This window comes from Schistosoma mansoni (genome assembly GCF_000237925.1).
Source record: "Schistosoma mansoni, WGS project CABG00000000 data, supercontig 0227, strain Puerto Rico, whole genome shotgun sequence".
NCBI lineage: Eukaryota > Metazoa > Platyhelminthes > Trematoda > Strigeidida > Schistosomatidae > Schistosoma > Schistosoma mansoni.
In genome coordinates, this window is record NW_017386093.1 from 8,195 (window position 1) to 33,140 (window position 24,946).

At 37.6% G+C, this 24,946-nt stretch overlaps 1 protein-coding gene across 1 annotated transcript; it reads right to left on the reverse strand.

Moving 5' to 3' along the window:
* Nucleotides 1-10,519: 10,519 nt before the first annotated feature.
* On the reverse strand, nucleotides 10,520-23,448 carry Smp_180540 (hypothetical protein; the record flags this gene model as incomplete). Its single annotated transcript, XM_018792651.1, has 3 exons — nucleotides 10,520-10,970; nucleotides 18,326-18,448; nucleotides 22,968-23,448. The coding sequence occupies 3 exons, from the start codon at nucleotides 23,446-23,448 to the stop codon at nucleotides 10,741-10,743; spliced, it is 834 nt and encodes a 277-aa protein (XP_018644500.1). The 3' UTR covers nucleotides 10,520-10,740.
* Between the last annotated feature and the right edge of the window lie 1,498 nt (nucleotides 23,449-24,946).

The following is a 24,946-nucleotide window of genomic DNA, read 5'->3' on the forward strand; positions in this document are numbered from 1 at the left end:
AAGTTTTTATTATTACGTAGAAGTAAAATGAAAGCTTAGCGATTTAAGCAAATTAAATCTTCACTTCTAGGTAGACATACTTGAACCACGCTTCATATATTTTAATTTAATCAGTTATTAAGGGTTATCTAACTTGCACACAATGTTAAATGGATTAAACCTTGTAATTTTTAGTCGAATAGTATCAATTAATAAAGCAAGAAAACTGTTTTCCCTTTCGTTAGTACTTACCTGAATAATTTTAATTTCTGAGAAGGAAAAGTCAAGAAAATGAAATTCAACTGGGTGATAGATGAATTTGAAGAATGAATTCTATCCAACTTATAAAATGTTCACAGACCACTCAAGAAGGCTGTAAGCTGCAATGAAACCCTTCAGAAAACACTGTTCTTTTTGTGAACTAAACATAAACCACTCGTCTTAATAATGCAAAGAAGTATATGGAGTAGAATTATTAAGATTATAAGATTTCTGAGGAAAGATGTATTAGTTTCGTGTTCTACGATTTGACAGTCTGCTCATCATTGAGTCGGATTAAAAAAGTAAGGAACAACAGTGAATTTAAAATAAATTCAATAAATTCAATAAAAATAGCATCTAGGTGTAGTAAACATTAAACTTGTAAGGTAATATTCTTCTTTTGAGTGATTCACTTATCCTAATAAACTGTGTAAAGTGTTTAATTAACTATCGTCCATATTCTTCAACCTTACAATTCTGATGAATGTATCTCATTGTGAGTAAAAAGGACCATATAAACAGTTGAGATCTACAAATAAGTGGGTGATGCAGTGGTAGTTGAAGTGAACGGTGCTAGTTTCGAGTCAAAGAGTGAATATCAACTCTTAAATTCAGGTACATCCGGCTGACGAGTTTTAAGTAAGACTAAACTCATATCTTGAATTCCACTGCTATCCATTACCCAACTTTCCTTATAATGCTTGTGGTTTAACGGCAATATTGAGACAATCCTCACAGAATGCCCATATAGTAATAATAATAATATATTCTGAAAATAATAATTACAGAATTCACACCAGTTTATAGGCATAATCAATTTGATGTAGAGAACAAACATGTGATATAAGATTATTTTATGTTTGCTGGTTCAGTAATTATTAAGTGGTTTATCTATGAAATGTATCACGGCAATCCAATGCATCAGCAGGGAAATTTTAATTTTTTCTTAATTGGATAGCCTGATGATTTATGAACGTTGTTCTTTAGGGTTATTTCCAGTGCCAGAACGAGTTATTGATAATTATCTACAAATAGAGAAAGTAAAATTAAAACAAAGAGCACGGAACAACAAAACAATGATTGCCAATATATATATATATATATATATATATATATATATATATATATCGCCATTAAAATTTATAAAATAAAATGACCACATTGTTCTTGACTTTGGTGTTGAACTGAAAAGTTTACAGTTGACGCTAACAAACATTATAAAGATATTACGTTGAAAATATTATCTTCATAATTCATCCTTTAATTCAGTAATTCTGTACCAGTTGTTGAGGTGTAAGTATCATATGAAGATAGGAGATACTGACTCAACGTTACATACACAGGATGGCAAAGTAATTTGCGAACATGTAAATAAAAATGGTTGCTAGTTGTGCTTTAAAACTACAGAGACACTCTAACGTGTTAAGTGAAAGAAAATAATGGATTCTAAGCAACGTTTTGGTCTGATTAAATTATCATGCAGAATGTTAACAACACTTTAAGTAACCTTAAGATTCTCATTCCTCTTAATAACAAGTGATTTAACAGATGAACTGAAAATCCATCGTTTTATTGACAAAATTTAAACGTGTTTAAAATGGTTTATTACCAAGGTTCATTACTGATTTTTTAACCACAAATTCAGGATAAATAAATTAGTGAAACTCATTCATTTGACTTTATGCCACTAAGCTTCTGAGTCATTTGTATAGTTGTAAATGGTCTTTTTAGAATGATTGCGTGATTTTTCTCTCGTTTGTAAGTAAATGAAACAAGGAACATTAGTGAACGAAGATTCTATAATTGAATTCAAATCTATTTCAACGTTTGTACACTACATGAATATCAAACGTCCAATTCCTCATTATTATGAACACGACTGGTCTAAAATTTGACTTTGAACAGATATAGAAGAAAAGAATCGTCGTCAGCATCGGGGGCTGTCGAATCTTATTAAGATGTAACTTGAATCAGTTCTTAATCACGAAAACAATTGTCATTTGTTTAAGTTAGTAACAAAACTTGCTTAAATGTGAGTAGACATCTCACATATCCTTAAAATGATTTAGTAATGTTTCTAATCTGCGTACATCCAAAAGAATCATCCAGAAACAAGTATGAAAATTTAATTTCTCATAATCCCAATGTTTAGGATTCCACCATCGAATCAAATATATAATTTGTTAAACCAAGTTTAACTACTTGTTAGTAGTATAAAAGATTCATAAAAATCGTAGTATTTACACAGTTGAAATCACGAATCGATTTAAACTAGAACACTATTGAAAGCCTGGAAGCACAAGTCGGGCGTGAGACAGTTATTCACCTCAGGAAATGGATGAAGAGTCATGTGATATCATAAATTGATTGAAGTCAAACATTAACATCGTTTGATGCCGACTCAGTAGTCGAGAGGTTAGGCGTTCGCAAGTGAGACCGAAGGTCCTGCGTTCGAGTCCCATGTGCGTAGTCATGGATGGGCTCTACTTGCCAGTATCTGACTTCTATAACCGAAAATATAAAGAGCTGCTAATATTCTTACTGAATTAAATATACTGAAAGTGTACTAGAAATATGTGATGTGCACTTGGAATAATTAATCTAATTTCAATATTCATTAAAGGAGATAAAACGAATTGTGAAGTTAATTTATATCAAAAGAGATTTAATGAAAACTGTGAAACAATCATGAACGGAAATCTTTTAAGCCGATGAATAGCATGTGAACAATGTGTGAACTCTACTTCTCTGCTATCGGTCTGTTACTGTTATAGACTAATATTTGATCTATATGGCTTGGTTCCTTGTATTCTAGTGTTTTTAAAGCTCCTCTGTTCGTTCCATCTACTACAATGGTCAAGAATTACATATTAATTATTAGCTTATAAGTATTTTCAAGATCGCCTCCCTCCCAACATAATAAATATATAATCTATGCAATATATCTAAAACTCTAGTCCTATTTTTTTGGCAGCATCTAGCACCTAGAAAATAGCTCCTACTGTTGAGAATGAGAACACAGGTGAGGACAACCAACTATGTAATTAGCGCAAATTACAACGTTACTTCGTAAAATACAAAAATCATACTATGATACTCTATTTGCAAAATGTTCTTCAACTGTCACAGGCTTCATTGTTCCTGGATTTCCACACAAATCGCTTTTTATTTCTGTTCTTCTCTTCATGAAATTCTCAATCTTCTGCTATCACATATACTATTCCATACTAACCATATATACTACTTATGTCGATATAAGTAGCTCACACCACACTACTACTAGTCCTTATAATAGAGATCTCGTTGGAGTTTCTATGATCTATGTGTAAATGTGACTGCTGAATTTGAAATATAATGTCCCCAATATTTACTTCATTACGCCTGTTACCCCTCGTCGAGGAGCATAGGCCGCTCACCAGCATTCTCCATCCAACTCTGTCCTGAGCCTTCCTTTCCAGTTCTTTCCAGTTTAAATTCATCCCTTTCATATCTGCTTCTATTTCCCGGCGTAATGTGTTCTTTGGCCTTCCTCTTTTCCGCTACCCTTCAGGATTCCAAGTTAGGGATTGCCTTGTAATGTACATTGGTGATTTCCTTAATGTATGTCCGATCGACTTCCAACGTCTTTCCCTAATTTCCTCTTCAGCTGGAAGCTGATTTGTCCTCTCCTACAGTAGTAGGTTGTTGCTGATGGTATCCGGCCAACGGATTTTGAGTATCTTGTGTAGACAACTGTTTATAAATACTTGTAATTTCTGATGATGATTAGGTTAGTTCTCCAAGTTTCAGCTCCGTAAAAAGGGACTGTCTTGACGTTCGTATTATAGATTCTCACTTTGAAATTAGTTGACAGTTGTTTTGAGTTCCATATGTTCTTCAATTGTAGAAATGCTGCTCTTGCTTTGCCAATCCTCGCCTTTACATCTGCATCAGATCCTCCTTGTTTATCAACGATGCTCCCCAGGTACGTGAATGTTTCCAACTCTTCAAAAGTTTCGCCATCAAGTGTGATTGGGTTGGTGTTCTCCGTGTTGCATTTGAGAATTTTGCTTTTTCCCTTGTGAATGTGGAGGCCTATTGATGCAGAGACTACTGCTACATTAATTGTCTTTGTCTGTATTTGTTCGTGTGACTGAGAGAGGAGGGCTAGGTCATCTGAGAAGTCCAAATCATCTAATTGATTCTGAGAAGTCCATTGTATTCCGTATTTCCCCTCAGATGTCGAAGTCTGCATAATCCAGTCAATCACCAGAAGGAAGAGGAATGGGGAGAGTAGACAGCCTTGTCTGACTCCGGTCCTTACTGGAAATGCATCTGTCAGCTGTCCTCCATGCACGACTTTGCACTGTAGTCCATCGTGTGAGTCTTGAATAATGTTGACAATCTTTTCAGGAACTCCATAGTGTCGAAGAAGTTTCCATAATGTTCTCCTATCCACACTGTCAAACGCCTTCTCATAGTCAATGAAGTTGACGTATGGTGGTGAGTTCCACTCGACTGATTGTTCAACGATGATCCGTAGTGTCGCAAACTGGTCTGTGTACGACCGATTTTTACGGAATCCAGCCTCTTTCTTCGCTTTGAATGATGCTTTGATGATTCTGGATTCGTGAGATTCCCATCCTACAAGTGCATTTCGTGCTTCTCTGGACAGCATTAGAGCAACTCCCTGAATGTGTGGAGCTTTCTCCCTTTGTGTCCGGAGTACAGCAGCATCTCTCCTGTACCTAGCCTTTTCTGTCCAGTTTGTGTCCAATGGGTTTCGCTGATTCCGAGTACTGCCAATTTGTATCTCTTCATTTCCGTTGCTATTTGACTGGTTCTCCCTGTCTCCCACATTGTTCAGACGTTCCATGTACTTATAAAGAGTGTTGCTCTGGTTGTTAAAAGGTGCATCGGTCTCGTGACTTCCGAAAAATTTCAGCTTTCATCATCAGGCGTCATAATTATTCCTTCAACTCCCAGGGCAGAGTTTAAATGGTTTGAATTATTTCTTCTGGTTAGCGTTTTTTTAGCGAGTTAGTTTTTCTACGGGATGGGGTCGCTAACCCCATGCCCAACCCTCCTCCTTTACCCGGGCTTGGGACCGGCAGTAACTCTAGAAGAGCTACAGGCGGAGTTCCCCAATAAAAATGGTAATATTTAAACTGGTCGATGAGATGTACACAAATAAACTGATGGGATTTACCGTTTATACCAAATAAGATATCATAAACTTTTAACTGGTACCAAGGTTATTATCCGATTTGGGTCTTATCAGCTGGATGTAGCTGCGTCCTAGAGTTGATGCACATTCCGAAACTCGAAGCCAGTACCGTTTGCTTCAAACGCCGTCGCGTTATCCACCTGTTTAATCTTAAACTGTAAAAAATAAAAAGTAATCATCTCCTATGTAACCTGTATCGGTGTGTATTAGGTGGTTAGATTTTTGATTATTTCTCACCCTTTTTCACTAATTTGTAGAATTATCTCGATTGAAAATAAACCAACATAATTAGTATAAGAGGATTTGCTAACTGTAGAATTTTCATTGTTTGGATGACAAACTGTCTTCGATAGGCCAACTTTAAAAACCTGAAAGGACTGGACAACTATTTCGTTCTAGTGTGGGACTCCATAGCAGTGTGCAATTCATGACCTCGGACCCCAGATCGAGCCCAGAATTTTCGGACTCAGATGCGAATGCCCAACCTCTAGACCACTATCTAAGAGTGCTAATGCCTAACTTCAATTAATTTATGAGAGTGCTTGATCACCTTTCGTCGCCTCAGGTGGTTAACTGTCTCACATCTCATATGATTGAACTCCATCGGCATATAATCAGTTCGACTGTTTTCTTTAAAGTCAACAAACATTTTTCAAACCATAATCCATATTATTTATGTTTTCTGACACATTATGGAACTATCGTTGTAAAATTTTATTGTGATTCAACTATTTATTTGTCCTACCTAACGCAGAGTGTGTGGGCAATTTCAAAAAAACCATGTAATTATAAATTACGTTCATTTAACTTATGCGAATTTCCTATCATTATTTTATGTATAACCTTAATGTTTGACCAATTTTCAGGGAACAGCAACAATACTCAATATAGTAATTAGATAACATTGTTATTTTTATGCCGTAAATAATATTTCCTCAAAGTACTTTGCTTGCTCATTGATATTTAAACTTCCGATGTGTTATTCTATTACTTGTTTCAACTAACTGCATAAAGCAATAAATTTGATTTAAAAGACAAATGATAGCTTAATTATATTCAGACAAGTTTCACAAGTTTCCAAACTTCAAATGGCAAGGGCTTAGAACAGAGACGAGTCCAAAACAATCACAATGAATTTCCAGTCGTTTTTATATCCAATCAGACAACATCCCATAAAAAAGGATGGTTTATCGGAACGAAAACAATAGAATTGCTAAATGTAAACAGATTTTACATATTCAATGAATCTATTAGAGATACTCTAACTGTCAATCAAAAACATAATGCATATACACTTATTTGTATGGACGAGAAACATCAGACTTTCCTAATCCATATAAGGACGCAAACAGATTTATAAGGGTCCCCATATTGTTACCGGTTACTGTTGATTATCTAGGGTTAAGTTTAGACAACGAGGGTTGGCTTTTCAGGAAATTTCGACAAAACATAAAATACATAATAAGAATTTAGTTACATAGAAAAACAAATTTCACGCAAAAATGACAAAGGCACTGTCTGATCAGTGCCCCCATGAAATATAATCTTAATAGGGTAAGGTTAGTTACAGGATTAACGGTTTAAGGTTAAGAATTAGGGATAGAATCAATTTGTTTGCTATATGCAACTCAAGGAGACTGAATTAATCGCTTAATACGTTGAAAATTCATTTTTACTCTACGTGAGTAAGAAGTAATTTTCCGTCATCATATTGAATGTTTTGAGCTGTCCAAATAGATATTTGTATTGCTCGTTACACGTGATATTCGAAAACCTAAAAGCCGAGTTATATATATAAGCTAGGTATGTTTGTAAACAACGATTCGTATAGTGGAAGCTGGTATCAGTGTTCTAGACTCAACTGGTAGGGCTAGGAGGGGAAAGGATCAGTAAGGAAGCTAGACTGCTCATACCGGTCGAACGTCATCGGTTTGACCCACTGCTGAGATTGCATAAGTCGTATTCCGATTGGCGGATAAGTCATGTGATACTAAACCGGCCTAAAAGACATAATACATTGGTTCAATTCTCAGTTTAATACTTTGATCAGAAAGGTAATATATATATATATATATATATATATATATATATATATATATATATATATATCAATCACTAATATTCATCGTGTCCTGATACTATTAGTAAGTAAATAGAACTAAGTAATTCCATTTGAACCGTTGTCGCGCAAATTTCAAATGAGATATACATTTGTGTGTACTACGGAGGGTTGTAGAGATTTTTGAACTATGCCAACTGAGTATTTAACAGTTGAGTGCTCACCGCCAAACCTGAAATTCACGAACCTGACTCGAGGTCGTACTGACCCGTAGCACTGAGTAGTCACATACTACGATAAAACACGTGTTCAGTACTTCTTGATTTTCAATGATTGTCTAAGGTCAGTCAGTGATGGTAATAGTTATAACTAAACAAATAGCGTAACTAGCAGGATGAGACTGACCTATATAGAACAATCTGTGTTCATATGAATACAAATACTAGTTATTTGTCCTAGTATATTTTCAGAAATATTTTTCTATCGTTCAATACCTTAATTTCTTTACATATTTCTTCTTCTATTTTGTGAATTACTGTGCAAAAAATGTATGGTCCGTTATATTGAGTATTGACCTAACTATATAATACAATCTTTGTCTACAGTAAAAAAAACAAGCAACACGTAATGAACAATATTTTGTCAAGTCCATGTGGATTGAATCATTTAAAACCAAGAGGGATAGTCGATTACTCACCACAGACACTACACTTAGATCAATGAACAGATAAAGAGTGGTTCACATTTCTAGCTTAAATCAATTAGTGATGATACTTTGAAAACACGACCCATCACGCTTTACTTCTATTAATATTGAACTCATACGACCGGTGTACATGCGATTGCTAAATCCTGGTTGCAAATACCTTTATAAGGTACTACTTCGTGAGATACTTAGGACAGCTAGGCGGCTTGACATCTTGGGCGAGTGATAGCATCCACTCACTACACCTAGGGACAACTGCTTAAGGTGGGTTTACACGAGATTATACTGAGCGGTTCTTGATGTGTCAGCTCCATAATTTTCAAAACTTACCGTCGGCTACGGAATCCCATGTGGTGAGGTGAAAGGTACTACACATAAGGTGGACCTTCTCTAGCCTCCTCTCTTCGTCGTGAGAAGGTACCATTGATGTAGATGCTGATTATCTGAAGGGAATACCTAACTGCAGTCACACCCCAGTACAATAAACAGTATACCCTTAAACCTCAAGGCTGTTCTTTTTAGTATTACCAATTTCTAATTGATCTGTCTGGTATGATAGGACCCAAGGGAACAAGAGTCTAAACAAATAGAGCTCGACTGGACCATCACGATAGACAAGCCGTCCTCTCATGACAAGGTGGCACTACAGTTGAAGGCTTTATTAGTCACAGATTTTCACAAGGATTTCAAAATCATTCTTGTTGTGTTTCGTGATCTTTTTGGAAAAAACTTGTTTGTCGAAAGGATACCTCTCCATCACTTCAACATTTTTACGCACTTAACTTAGGGTCAATGATGCTATTATTCAAATGTTTTAAACAAGCATAGTTGATTTAGTGTTAAAACGTGTGATTTATAGGTTCAAGCCAAGTGAATGTTATGAAACACTATTACAAAATACTGTGACCTGAGAATGTACATCAGTCAGCGTTTGAATAATCCTGTAGTTGATGTTCAAAATCAGATTTTAGTCTTCGTTGGTAAACGTGCATTTTTGGTGCATTGCTTCGATGTAACCCATTTTGTAATAAAGCCCATTCTTTCAAAAAACAAATAGCGAAATGTCTGTATTGGGGCAATGAGCGCAAAAGATCCATGTACGTTAACAACGACTGGTCAAAACTGGATAAAAATAATTCTAATAATAAGTCAGTAACCATTTGAAGTCTGAATGTCAATATCAACATTTTAAAAAAATCATTCTTGAAAAAGACTGAACCTCCCTATAGTTACGACTTAAATCTCGCCCATAATAATACAATGAATATTCGTTAAAACCCTGTCAATCACATGAGGAAATTATTAAGGCAAAAATAACACGAATAAACAGAAAAACACACAACTCAATTTATTTTCATATGATTAAAAAAGAATACTATATACATGCCATTTACAGTAAACTCAAAGTTATTATAAATAGTATAATATAATAATTATTATTATTATCATTGTTTAGTAGTAGTTGTTGTTGTTATAACTAGATCACATTTAGTAGGAGAAGTGGATTCTGATAAAAGAAATATGAAATAGGGAAAAAATTGAAAGTAATCGTAGTGAAGAACTGTGATAACGAGTAAGGCAGACGAATGAGAATATATAGGTTCTAAAGAAAGAACGAGAGGAAAGATGCGTTATATGAGGAAATTTCGCCAATCATGATCTACATTTTGAGAAAGGCAAACGACAATTTTTCGAGTGCATTGGAAAAAAGGAAGAATAACGAAACATCGTGAAAAGAAAGGCTTTAATATCAGTAGTATTGCTATCATACTGATTATTATTGCAATTATTAATTGTATTTTATTTATAAAAAAAAAGATTCAACAGTATTTAACATAAGGTCACGAATTTTCATTAAAAAAAGAAATATAAGCTGTAATAATAATAGTAGCAGTGACTGAATCAGTCAAATTTACATTATTCTCAAAAGCCATAAGCATAAACATATCTATATAGCACAATAATTGATCAACTCTAAAAATATTGACATCATCGTTAGCGTATATCCATGTGGGTTTTTTTTTAAGTCACTGTTTGTACTTAAGTAATGCAAAATTTATCATGGTAATACTACTCGATAACAGCCAGTTTATGAGAATAACACATCTCTATTTAGGTGTAAGAGTTAGAAATACTGATCTTATCGTCTCAGATGCTTAAACCAATAACTGATAGAGTTGAGAGTTTCACAACAACTTAGCCAATAATCAGTCAATCAGTACTTACACGTAAATAGATATGACAACAACAAATGTGATTGCTTGAGAGTGTCGAATTACGACAAAACAAAGGAAGTAGTGAGCAAACAAGACAGACAAAGAGATATTGAGGCAAAATAAATGAACAATGTGTGAAATAAATAATTACGGGATCAGTCGAAAGGAATGAGTTAGAACTACTCGACCAGAGAAAAGCAAGAGACGATTATATGCACCGAATAAAATATAACGACAAAACGAAAACTAACAGCAAAAAGAAGAACACAAAATAAACATCGAATAGAGAAAAATATTGAATAGATAATAAATTCTACGTTAATTCATTGTCATTATCATCACGTTCATCAGCATCGATATCCTCAGTTGCTACGGGAGTAGTTTTCGCCTTCTCTACACCACGACTCTCTTCCTCTTGGTCATCATCATCTTCAATATTTACATAACCAGGCCATTCAGTATAATCATCCGAATCAATATAATCTTGATTCTCAGTAATTCGATGTATACCAGAACGTAGAAGTGGAGTACCTTGTCCTTTAGCTTGTATTATATATTTCAAAAGCAAAGAATGTGTTTTGATTTATTACAGCGAAAAGATGCACAGATATTAGAAAATTAAACTGTAAGCAGGATAGAGTATGAGCTATTGGTTGTTTAAATCAGCCTCAAATCGATGTTACATCAAAGGACACCATAAACTTAACAGAAATATTTATATGGTTCAAACTGTTGGCGAATTCAAATGAATCATTTTATGTAGATAAAATTAACCAGGACATAACTGATTCAACTGAGAAAAGAATCACGAATGTACTAATACGACTCCTGAAGATGGTCGATGATTCCACACACAATAAACTACGATCTCGTCGATTTCGTTTGCCCTACATGTATGGATTACTAAAGACATATAAATAAGGTGTTCTTCTTAGACCTATTCTGTCAATAGTCAATTCATTCTACCACAAAGTTGCACGATGGCTAGCGGGAAAGTTAGAACCAATCAGTCGGCGAAAACGTAGGACCAGGCACATATATGCATCGATCCAAGTTTCCACACCTTATTAGCATAAGATGAACACCATATTTCGTAAGAACAATTAGAAGACGGAGTTGATCTGAAAAATGTGATGTATTTGCGCTATACATTTTGAACAATCTGGTCACACATACTTGTCAGGGCATTTTAGATGAAAATAATAAAGGTCAATGAAATTAAATTTCAAGTAAAAAAGGTAACAAAGGGGAGAGAAACATCTTACATCGTATAGAAAGAATAATAAATAATAAGGAATTTTCGCATTATCCTAGGCCATAGAATGACTTAAGGATTATCAGAGTAAATTCAAGGTTACGACAAATTGTTTTTGTACACGTAAGGGGGATTTAAATTTACGAATAGCCAAGGCTTTAGTAAACCTGAGAATACGCCCTTGACAATTTCTATACAATGTTTTAAAAGGCATATAAATCTCAATTTTGTGCCCCGTTTCGATAATATGTTTCGTTGTCGATGAACATGGTTTTCTACCTCCCACTTTGATCGGAACATTGAACACTAATTGGTTTTGAAGCCACCTAGGCACATGTTCAATAACCCTTGATTGCATATCAATGTGTCCATACAATCATATAAATTGGTAAATACAGTGGGATGTGACGTAATCATTTGTGCATTGTCTAGGCCTATTTGGAATCATGGGCTTAGACTTTTCAATCATAACCAATTGAGCAGTATAATAGATTTTCTCGATGGTTGCTTCCAATCTGTCTTAAAACTGTACTATTGGATTCACCTCTATATAGTTATTTGATAGTAATGTGTCAGTCAGTAACTTTTCATCTTTTCCAACCGTGTCAATAGTGCGAATTCTTTGAATCCTATTAAAAGAGACATTTAATCAAGCCTCGCTTGTATTTGAATGGACAGAAACTGTGGAAATTTAAGTATCGTCAGGTCCAAATGGGCTTCCTATAATACCATCATCCCTTCGACTCAAAAGTATGTCTAAAAAGGGCAATTGGTCATTGTTTTCATAAGTCCTCACAATATCGTTTTGAACCCTATTGAGTTTATCTAATAACTGTGAAACCTCAAAATCTTTATCACATATAATTAGTATATCATCCATGTATCTTCTATACAAAGTCCTTCTAATGAGCTCACTTGTCATATTTCCCACATATGACATGGGTAGGTCATTCAGCTACAACGTGGGACCAGGCACATATATGCATCAGTCCAAGTTGCCACACCCCATTAGCACAACAAGATGATCACCAAATTCATAGAAGCAATTACTTCAATGGTGGTAATATATAAAAGAATGCATATGAGGATGTAATACAGGGGAAAATAATTAGTCTTTAGAAAGCAGGGTATAAAGCAATTTAAACTTCATGTTTTAAGAGAAGACAAAGAGCGTATACACCGACGCTATTGTGATTGATTCTGAGCCATGTCACCCACAGTCTCCAACCGTTGGTTACGATAGTCACGAGAACAACAACTAAGTAGTCTGAGTCTACCAACATGGCTAAGAATAGAAGTTAGTGACTTCAAGCACTAACGCCACGTTTGGTTTGGCCACCCCTAACTTTCGTCCAACCACCCCCGAAACACTAGTCAGCATTGCGCGTCTTGGTAATCGGTGTTCAGGCGTACGTAACACGTGACCCAACCATCTCAGTCGATGAAGATTCACAATCTCGTCAATTGACTTACCATCGTTTCCCAAAGCAACATGTTCTTAAGCACAATCAAAGGTTGATAGGTATCCCTTTTATAGTACCACCAACTGTGTATACAAATTTACATTTTTTTATTGCGTCATTCATTATTTTAACTCTTTCTAAATTTTGATTACATCATTGTCATTTTTCTTCAATTCATATCTTTCTTTATTACCATTAATCTGTTTACAGTTGTTTCACTACACAATCATCTAATGTTTGCTAATTCTATGAGTTCTAATCAATATTTCAGTGTTCTAGAACTTTCCCTCTCAAACTTTATTTATTCGTGTTATGTCGCGATAAGAATAGTGAATGGTAAATTTGGGGTCAATTTATGAACCAATACTATGCATATATTTTTTATCGTATAATTACTGAATAACTAAACTATTCATTTTCATGTCCCCCTTATTATAAGCTTTATTTTGACCTATGAACTATTGTCATACGATTTACCGTTCTTGAGTTATACCCCGTCTATTAATTACTGTTCCCCTTATTCACAGCCACATTTGGCTGAATCTTGTACAAATGTTACTTTCTATTTTATAGTACGATGTGGTCAGTTTGATTGGTATATAAACTCAGTATGTTAGAAATATAATGATTCACACCGCAGAGGCTGCTCTGGACTTAACTGGCTGGGCTAGACAGAAAGCAGGACCGATAAGTGCTCTACGCTGCTCGTACAGGTTTCGTGTGTCCCTGGTCCGATCGATAATTAGCTGCTTTCTGATTAGCGGTCTTATCATGTTATACATCATGATACATATATTCATCTCGAATCACCCTCGTATTTACAAGTATGTCAATATCTGCAACCACTTTGATACTAAAATATTATGGCTTTGAAAGCTTCTGATGAGAACCTAACGAAATAAAATAAATTCCTATGATTCTGTGCCAATCTTAGTTTTTGCTCTCCTTAAAACAAGAAAAGGGACTATGTGTATGAAAATTTTCCCGCAAAATACACGTGAATTGAGCAAAAATTGGAAAATGACCTTGTGTTGAAACGTTGGCATAATGACAAAGAACATCACCTGTAGCTCTTCTAGAGTTACTGCCGGTCCCAAGCCCGGGTAAAGGAGGAGGGTTGGGCATGGGGTTAGCGACCCCATCCCGTAGAAAAACTAACTCGCTAAAAAAACGCTAACCAGAAGAAATAATTCAAACCATTTAAACTCTGCCCTGGGAGTTGAAGGAATAATTATGACGCCTGATGATGAAAGCTGAAATTTTTCGGAAGTCACGAGACCGATGCACCTTTTAACAACCAGAGCAACACTCTTTATAAGTACATGGAACGTCTGAACAATGTGGGAGACAGGGAGAACCAGTCAAATAGCAACGGAAATGAAGAGATACAAATTGGCAGTACTCGGAATCAGCGAAACCCATTGGACACAAACTGGACAGAAAAGGCTAGGTACAGGAGAGATGCTGCTGTACTCCGGACACAAAGGGAGAAAGCTCCACACATTCAGGGAGTTGCTCTAATGCTGTCCAGAGAAGCACGAAATGCACTTGTAGGATGGGAATCTCACGAATCCAGAATCATCAAAGCATCATTCAAAGCGAAGAAAGAGGCTGGATTCCGTAAAAATCGGTCGTACACAGACCAGTTTGCGACACTACGGATCATCGTTGAACAATCAGTCGAGTGGAACTCACCACCATACGTCAACTTCATTGACTATGAGAAGGCGTTTGACAGTGTGGATAGGAGAACATTATGGAAACTTCTTCGACACTATGGAGTTCCTGAGAAGATTGTCAACATTATTCAAGACTCACACGATGGACTACAGTGCAAAGTCGTGCATGGAGGACAGCTGACAGATGCATTTCCAGTAAGGACCGGAGTCAGACAAGGCTGTCTACTCTCCCCATTCCTCTTCCTTCTGGTGATTGACTGGATTATGCAGACTTCGACATCTGAGGGGAAATACGGAATACAATGGACTTCTCAGAATCAATTAGATGATTTGGACTTCTCAGATGACCTAGCCCTCCTCTCTCAGTCACACGAACAAATACAGACAAAGACAATTAATGTAGCAGTAGTCTCTGCATCAATAGGCCTCCACATTCACAAGGGAAAAAGCAAAATTCTCAAATGCAACACGGAGAACACCAACCCAATCACACTTGGTGGCGAAACTTTTGAAGAGTTGGAAACATTCACGTACCTGGGGAGCATCGTTGATAAACAAGGAGGATCTGATGCAGATGTAAAGGCGAGGATTGGCAAAGCAAGAGCAGCATTTCTACAATTGAAGAACATATGGAACTCAAAACAACTCAACTAATTTCAAAGTGAGAATCTATAATACGAACGTCAAGACAGTCCCTTTTTACGGAGCTGAAACTTGGAGAACTAACCTAATCATCATCAGAAATTACAAGTATTTATAAACAGTTGTCTACACAAGATACTCAAAATCCGTTGGCCGGATACCATCAGCAACAACCTACTACTGTAGGAGAGGACAAATCAGCTTCCAGCTGAAGAGGAAATTAGGGAAAGACGTTGGAAGTCGATCGGACATACATTAAGGAAATCACCAATGTACATTACAAGGCAATCCCTAACTTGGAATCCTGAAGGGTAGCGGAAAAGAGGAAGGCCAAAGAACACATTACGCCGGGAAATAGAAGCAGATATGAAAGGGATGAATTTAAACTGGAAAGAACTGGAAAGGAAGGCTCAGGACAGAGTTGGATGGAGAATGCTGGTGAGCGGCCTATGCTCCTCGACGAGGGGTAACAGACGTAAGTAAGTAACGTCGGCCAATAAATAGTCCTCAAAAGTTACCATTCACAATTCTCTTCGGGATACAACAGATACCTCATCAAGATACCAAAGAAAGGGGACTTTAGCAAGTGTGAGAAATACAGAGATCTCACACTGCTATCGGCACCAGTAAATGTTTTCAACAGAGTGTTGCTGAACCGAATGAAAGACGCAGTAGACGTCCAACTTCAAGATCAACGGGCTGGATTCCGTAAAAATCGGTCATGCACAGACCGATTTGCGACACTACGGATCACCGTCGAACAATTAAGTGAATGGGATTCGTCATTATACATCAAATTCCTTGACTATGAGAAGGCGTTTGACAGAATGGATACGATGACCTTATAAAACCTTCTTCGACATTATGGTGTGTCTGCGAAGATCGTCAGCATCAAACAGAATTCATATGACGGACTGTACTGTAAAGTCGTGCATGGAGGAGATCTGACAAATGCATTCTATGTAAGGACCGGAGTTAGACAAAGATGCTTACTCTCCGCCCCTTTTCTTTCTTCTGGTGATTGACTGGATTATGAAGCCCTCAACGTCTGAGGGGAAGCATGGGATACAAATGACAGCTCGGATGCAACTAGGCGACTTGGGCTTTGCAGATGACCTAGCTGTTCTATCCCACACACACCAACAAATGCAGATGAAGACAACTAGTGTAGCACTAACCTCTGAATAAGTAGGCCTCAACATATACAAGGGGAAAGCGAAATCCTCAAATACAACACAGAGAGCACCAACGCAATCACACTTCATGGAGAAGCTCTAGAAGAGATGGAAGCCTTCACGTACTTAATCAACATCATTGATAGACAAGGATGATATGATACAGATGTTAATGCACGAATCGGCAAACCAAAGGCAGTATTACTAAAATTGAAGAGCATATGGGACTAAAAGCAACTGTCAGAATCTTCAATACGAACGTCAATACAGTTCTATTACACGGAGATGAAACGCGGAGATCTATTACAACTATAATCGAAAAGGTAAAGGTATTTATAAACAATGGTCTAAGCAAGATGCTCAATGTCCGCTTGCCGGAGATACTGTCGGCAACAATCTACTATGGGAGAGAGCAAACCAGCTTCCAGTTGAAGAGGAAATTAAGAAAAGATGTTGGAGGTGGATAGGACACACATTGAGGAAATCACCAAACTGCATCACGAGGCAAGCACTAACTTGGAATCCTGAAGGTAAAGGCAGAAGAGGAGGGCCAAAGAACACAATGCATCGGGAATCGGACGCAGACATGAAAAGAATGAATGGTGACTGGAAACAACTGGAAAGGATTGTCTAGGACAGATTTCGATGGCGAATCCTTGTGGGCAGCCTATGCTCCTCCTCGAGTTGTAACAGGCGTAAGTAAATAAGTGTTCTATAGTTCATAGCCAGTCGTCGCATACCAAATGTACGTTCTCAAACTAAAAATGATCTCTTCATAGGTAAACTCAAAGTCAGAAATAATTCTATGCCTCCACTAACGACTAATATTGAGATAGATTTATATACTTTATATGTGAAAAAGATCTCGACCAATGAAGTCAACAAATTCGTGAGTATTATAAAATGCACCGAATGACAACATTGTTTAAGAGCTGGGGCGAAACTGAAAATGTCTGAATCGTTCCCACTTAGGAATATCTACAAATATTATTTTCATGGCGAAAGCTCAATCATCCCTTTCGATTGATCCAATACAGAGAAGTGAAAATCCTAAGTGCTACGGTTCAACGATTACTGTCCAGTATTGTTAATGCAGCTTTGCAAGCACGGATTCATGTACTCGGCTTTCGGCTACACTTTGTACGGGTGTGTGAGTTGGAGGGGCTAGTGATACTATGTAAAGGTTCTCATAGAAGAATGTAGAGTGGAATTCAAAAGACTTCAACCACTAGGCCACCGTTCTGTTTGGTGATCGCTGTTTTTTCAATTGTTTTTGCTAGCAGAACAGAGACATGTTCGAAGCATATTATAGATAAGATCACGTTGGGGTGCGTTAATTGGCCTGTTTTTAAGAGCTAGTAAATGGGCTGAGATTCTTGAATACTCCTACGTACAGTCCAGATACTCACTGGTGTTTTGTCAATTAGCTTGCTGTTTTGCTTTGAAACATATCTACATTATGTTCAAGTAGTGTTTAGACTTGAAAACCGGTTGAAGTAAGTGAAGTGTCCAAGAATACTAGGCCGCGTAAGCAGACTTGACAGTTTTCTAGTTGATGCCATTTTAGAATAAAACTTTTCTTCACATTACACACTTTACATAATATCCACTTAACGAGTAAATTTAACTGTCCTTAAAGAGTGTATAACTGAAAGAGAGAAAAAGGTGAATGAATCAAACGTACCTAAAGAAATACCATGCAAAAGCAGAAAAACAGCATCTGTGATTGTTTCAACACGACGCAATGTGATTAGCTCATTGACACGTGGTTGTTTTGTAGTTGAAATCTCCATAATTATTATATGACCTATAAGAGCAGAATAATGAAAAATTAGGCAAAAAAGAGAAAACGAATAGATCAACATGGCACCATACAGAAAACACACACATGAAGGGAACAAAGTGTAATAAACCTATTCATTCAATAATTAACTATAAAATAAATGCGACATACTTGACACGTAAAACTCTTAATCGATTGAAATGGTTAGGACATCTGTTACGTATGCCTATTCATTGCTTACTTCAGCAAGTGATGTTTGATGTTATAAGAGTAGGTTCGGATAGTTAGGGGAGGTCAAACCAAAACATGGCATCAGTCCATGAAGCCACTGGGTGTTGAACTAAGCCATGTTAATAAATGCGGACCACCAGGTTGAGGTCGCTAAACCTAGACCACCATCCCTAAAGACCTTTGGAACCAATCCATCTGGACTAGCTGCTTTTCCTCGTTTCACATTCGCTATAACGTTTTGAACTTCACCGAAAACTGTGGGGACCCACTTCAATGTTCTTTTCAGGCTGTTTGGGAATGGTGGGTAGTTGTAGAGTAGCTGAAACTCAACTGAACTGCTACTAAAGTGTTTCGCCCATCGTTCTTAACGTCTGGGCTGAGAGCAGATAAGAGTGTCGTCTTTTTCCGAGATTGTCTCACTTACGCTTGACTTCTTAAAAGTTTTCCAGTGTTACCTACAGCAACTACCCTTTCTATCTATTTTGCCTTCGTTGCCCACCACTGCTCACGGTCGTTCTGTAGACTATTGGTTAACCTAGATCTGATTTGTTTTCGGTCTTCAACGTGTTCGAAACCAGGTGGAATGGGTTTTCGAGGATCTATCGGTGCAATAGACTTAGTAGAAAGCCATTGGTTTTTCGTAACCCTTAGGTTTAAATCAATAATATATGTCATTGCTATTTGTATATATCTCCAAGCAAAATCTGGGTCAGCCTTGTTTGCAGAATTACCTAAGTGTGACCCCAGCTGTTTCTGGAATTTACTTTTGGCTTTCTCGTCATTGAGTTCAATTGTAATGGGTCTTCTTAATGTGGTGTTTTGCGTCCAGTGAGGCGCAAGCAAATGAGTGCTAGTAATAGAGCATGATCGGAGTCCAAACAGGTATTCCAGAACGAACGACAGTCTCCAATCGAGCCTCTCCAACGATGACTGATGGCCATATGGTCTATTCGAGTTCATCGTTTGTTTGCTGCAGGTGGTCACCATGTTGGACGATGTCTCTCCTTATGCTTAAAACTAGTGCTTACTAAAAATAGATGATTCTTTGAGCACAGTTGCAGCAGACGATCATCATTATCTGTTCGCTGAGCAGGAATACTAAAATACCTACATAAGTGTCTTTCTGGTTGGTTTAAGCTACCTACCGGGACATTAAAGTCACCTGCTACGAGTACTATGTCTGAGCGTTTAGCTTTTTGAAGTTCAGAGAGCTTTCTGTAAAAGTCATCTTTCACTTCATCTGGGCTGCACTCTGTGGGAGCGTAGGCAGAAACGACGAAAAGGCAACGATGTGTGTCCCTATCCTTCCGAGTTCTTACGGAGCAATTTAGCCGGACAGCACACAGGCGACTAATAACAAGGATCCATTCTAATAGTGCTTGTTCTGCCCTGGTACTAAGTGCTACGCCTACACCTGCAAGTCCACGACAAATGGCCATCGGGTTGCCACATACACGGAGGGTGTATTTCGTCGGCTGTCCATTTTGGCGAGGTGAGGTCAAGTGGATGACCACAGTAGGATCCTGTATGCATGTTGAAGGCTTCAACGTGGATTTTCGTTTCCGGCGGTAAGGCCCTTTGAAGAAAGGAGCTAACACGTCAAAAACCCCCCACAAAAGGGTCATGCGTGACCGGCCTCAAATAGTTGTTCCTTGGACTCTACGGTCACGCTTCCAGGTCGTTAAGACCAACGTTAATATAGCCTTCTTTTTCAGGTCCCTCAAGAAATACCCTTCCACAGTGTGGGCAGCCAGGGAGTGGTATTAGCCCTCATACCTGTAACACCACGCGAGACCAAGTTGGTCACAATCAAATCCTTCCTACAACTCCTAATAACTCCCTTATCTCCACGACTAACCCTACTCACGTTCCTTTATCACTTCGCGCCGCCAATGCAAACGATTCGAGTATGCGGAACGTTATCCCAGGTCTCCTGAAACCACGCTCTAAACTACAAGTAGCAGCTTTTAACGTCCGAACATTGTGCAAAACAGGACAACAGGCTTCCTTAGCTAGGACTTTAGAATCTCGCACCATCGATGTGTGCTGCGTCTCCGAAACGCGCATACAGGATCCGAGTAGCGTCATTCATTTGACCTCACCATGTCATAACAAAGAACCATCTCGATTCACACTTCGTGTATCTTAAAGCCCTAATGCTGCTCTCCGTGGCCTAGCTGGCGTAGTTATATTATTGAGTCCTAGGCAAGAACTAGCTCTTTTAAATAAGATCACAGTAGATAGTCGTTTGTGCGCTGTTAGCAAAACTACCTCGGAAAAAGATGTTATATTATTCACTCTCAATCCAGGAGATTGGATCGATGGGAAGAACAATTTAGGGATCAGTTTAACTGGCCTTCAGCTACTCTTCGTTTCCCACGATCATCAGTCGACCTGAATGGCAAGTTAATGCAAATCCTCCAACTCTTTACGAAGTTGAAAAAGCTATAGGAATCATTTTGACAAATAGAGTGTCTAAAATATTAGCTTCAATAATACTTCGACGTCTAGCTAAAGCTCGTGAAGAGCAGACTAGAGAAAACTAGGCTGGTTTTCTACCTGAACGTGGTTGTATAGACTAGACATTCATACTACGTCAGGTCCTAGAACATTGACACACATTCAAACACCCCACCATAGTAGTATTTCTTGACCTTAAGGCGTCATTTGATTCCGTTGATCCTGAGGTTCTATGGCAGTGTTTGTCAGTGAAAGGAGTACCAAAGAAGTACATTAACTTTATAAAGACTCGCTACTGAAACACAACTGGTCGATTTAGAGCTTATGGCAAACTGTCATCAGGATTGATTACCTCAAGTGGTGTTCGTCAGGGCTGTCAACTCTATCTATTCTTGTTTAACTTTGTCGTTGACATGTTTTTAGAGATAACACATTCATCAACTAAGTCTCCAAGAGTTGAACTTTTACCGGGAGACTCACTTAATGACTTGGAATACGCCGATGACAAAGTTCTATTTGGTGAAGATGCTGACATAATGCATAGTCTTCTGACCACTATAAGCAACAATGAAGGCATGTTCGGGATGCGATTCTCCCCCTCATAGTGCAAAATGTTACTTCACGGTTGGGTTGCATCGGCACCTGAACTAATGATAGGGAGTGAGGCAGTGAAACTTCATCAGTTGAGATGGCTGGGACACGTGTTACGTATGCCAAACCACCGACTTCCCCGACGTGTAATGTTTTCTTTTGTAGGAGTAGGTTGGAACGACCGTGAGTAGTGGTGGGCAACGAAGGCAAAATAGATAGAAAGGGTAGTTGCTGTAGGTAACACTGGAAAACTTTTAAGAAGTCAAGCGTAAGTGAGACAATCTCGGAAAAAGACGACACTCTTATCTGCTCTCAGCCCAGACGTTAAGAACGATGGGCGAAACACTTTAGTAGCAGTTCAGTTGAGTTTCAGCTACTCTACAACTACCCACCATTCCCAAACAGCCTGAAAAGAACATTGAAGTGGGTCCCCACAGTTTTCGGTGAAGTTCAAAACGTTATAGCGAATGTGAAACGAGGAAAAGCAGCTAGTCCAGATGGATTGGTTCCAAAGGTCTTTAGGGATGGTGGTCTAGGTTTAGCGACCTCCTACCAGGATGTCCACTTATCGACTTATCTATCTATTGACTTGGAATACGGAGGTGAAGACATTGACAAAATGCTGAGTCTTCTGGTAGTACTGAGCAACCATGCCAGGATGTTTTGAATACAGTACTACTTGGCCCTCAGACCTTGAGTTGCTGCTTTCAATCTTGTCGTTCTCCAATCGACCTGCCTTGCATGGTAGGACCTACAGGAACATATGTTCCAGGAAATCTATCTCGGTTGGGTCATCACGATAGGCAAGCCCGACCACCACGTCAAGGGCTTTAGACCTGGTTGTGGATGCATCGACCACATATTCACGAAATCTGCTTATAACTGAACAGAAATACTCAAGTAATCCACACATGATGCACATATATCAACTGAGACTGAATAATCGTAGACCTAAACACCAATGAGATCCAAGCAAACAATGTGAGTGAATGAAAATTCACCCCATTATTAAAGCCACTGGCTATCTGGACTGTGTAGCTAAGTGAGTAACGCATTAGGTGCTTGAGTCAAGCACGCTGGATTCGAGCCTCGGAGTGAACAGAGACTCTGAGAAGCAGGTACATCCAGCTGATGATTCGTAAATAGAATGAGACGCGCGTTGTGGATTTTACGGCTAGTCACCTTTCTTTTTAATGATTATCGTATAACAAGTAAATTATGTAAAAATAAAAAAGACAGAATACTAATTCGCCTGTCTTACCGTGACCAGGTGATGGGACAGGTTCACAGCTTAGTAAATTAAATGAAGCACCGACATTAACTGGTACACCAACGTGACCATCCATTTCTGTAACAGTTCGTAGAATTTCCACTTCACCTGACTTCAAATTATCCGGTATTGTAAATTCTGTCCGATAAACTGTCGCTTGTTTAAGCATTCCAAGTTTTATTTCAAATACAGGTTTATTTTTCAATTCTGATGGTAAGGTCGGCATTTCATCGATATCTCGATTTAATACACGGACTTCGATATGATGACCTGAATCATCATCTTCACCGTAGATGCCTTTGTCCTCAGTAGTGATACAAAATTGATGTAACCCGTCTAGCTGACGCTCTTCAACATTAATTACTAAAGGTAGATCAGAAAAGCTAACTTTTCTTGCAACATGCAATGGATGGGGATTGGAAGAAATTGTGGTTGATAAATTACTACTAGATGAATGGTCTTCATTAACCATTTGATTCAAATGTACTATACGATGTTCTGAACCAAGACAAACTTCACTAGATTTGGATGACTTACGATTAGGGGAATTATTGGGTAACTACAAAAAAAAATATTATGAAAATTATTGTTCACACAATACTTATTTTTAATCGAAAAATTCGGTTGAAATGTTTTTCTACTGATTACAAACATTTAAAGAATCAGTCAAAGATCTTATTTCTAACGCTAGGTGTAGACGTCCTGAGTTGAGAGGATTCGTGCAATGATGTTAATTATTAGCTGAAGACTTTGAAATATATATTGCGCATAGTTAGTATCCCACTGTATTTTAATGTTACTGCTACTTACGCTTTACATTTTATCCATTTCCTCTGTAGATTGAAGAAATAGATTATAGCTAACAGTGGAGTCAAAGATAGGCGTTTCGTCTAACTGAGGAATCGTGAATTGGATGCACCTGGGTCATGAAGTGGATGTTTACATTAGGACTCAATCTCAGTGCATTTTGCTTCAAATACCAACGCATTATTCAGTGACCTACTGAGTCCAGATAGTTACTAGCTTATTAAACAGGTATGACTTTTATAAAATCCAAATACTGAATACTAATGGCAGAAATTTCCTTTGTTGTTATATGCTGATATGGGTAAACTGACCTGATGTGCACTTGTGCCAGATACTACAGTGTCACAGAATAATTGAATTAACCAAAATTTAATTTTCTTGAGTTCTACAGCTTATAAAACCCTAAAACAATTATAAAATAACTAATATTGATAGATACGTATATAAATAATGGAATGTTATAAATCATGATACCACAGTGTAAGGAGGTCTCAAGTCATAATTAATCTATACCATTTAGTACTTTAGGTATAAGAAATTTTTGGAGACTAAAATTTTCGGATTGCATCACGAACTGACTTGAGCTAGATTAACAATGGGAACCTCGGATCACCAGGCAGAGATTTCGTCCTAGAATGAGACTCCTCAACAGTATGCACCCACAACATAGCCCACGCCCAGGAATCAATCCTAGGACTGTAATTTTTGTGTGCAGATTCCTGAATCCCTAGACTACTGAGAGGTGGGTCCAATGGTGTCAATGTCTAACTTCAATCAATTCACGATATTGCGCAATACTTTCATTGGGATTTATTAGTATCTTCATATGACAAACAGACCACTACGAACGTGTCAAACGATAACTGTATGGTCAGTTATGGAAGGGCTGAGGTGATTACAATTATTTCATGTCAAATAACTATGGAAAACTAACCAATGTGAATAAATGCAATTGAACATACGCATATGTATCTAGTTTTAATTCATATATTTATGTAACATGCCTAGTATGATACAATTTGACTGTCCAAACCGAAGTCCGACTGGATTCGAATCGGTGACCAAATAATGACTGGAAATTGACTGACTAAACTATGAGACAATTATTCTATAGACAGTAAAGCAACTACACAAAAACCGAGTTCGAATTCATGCGAATAGCC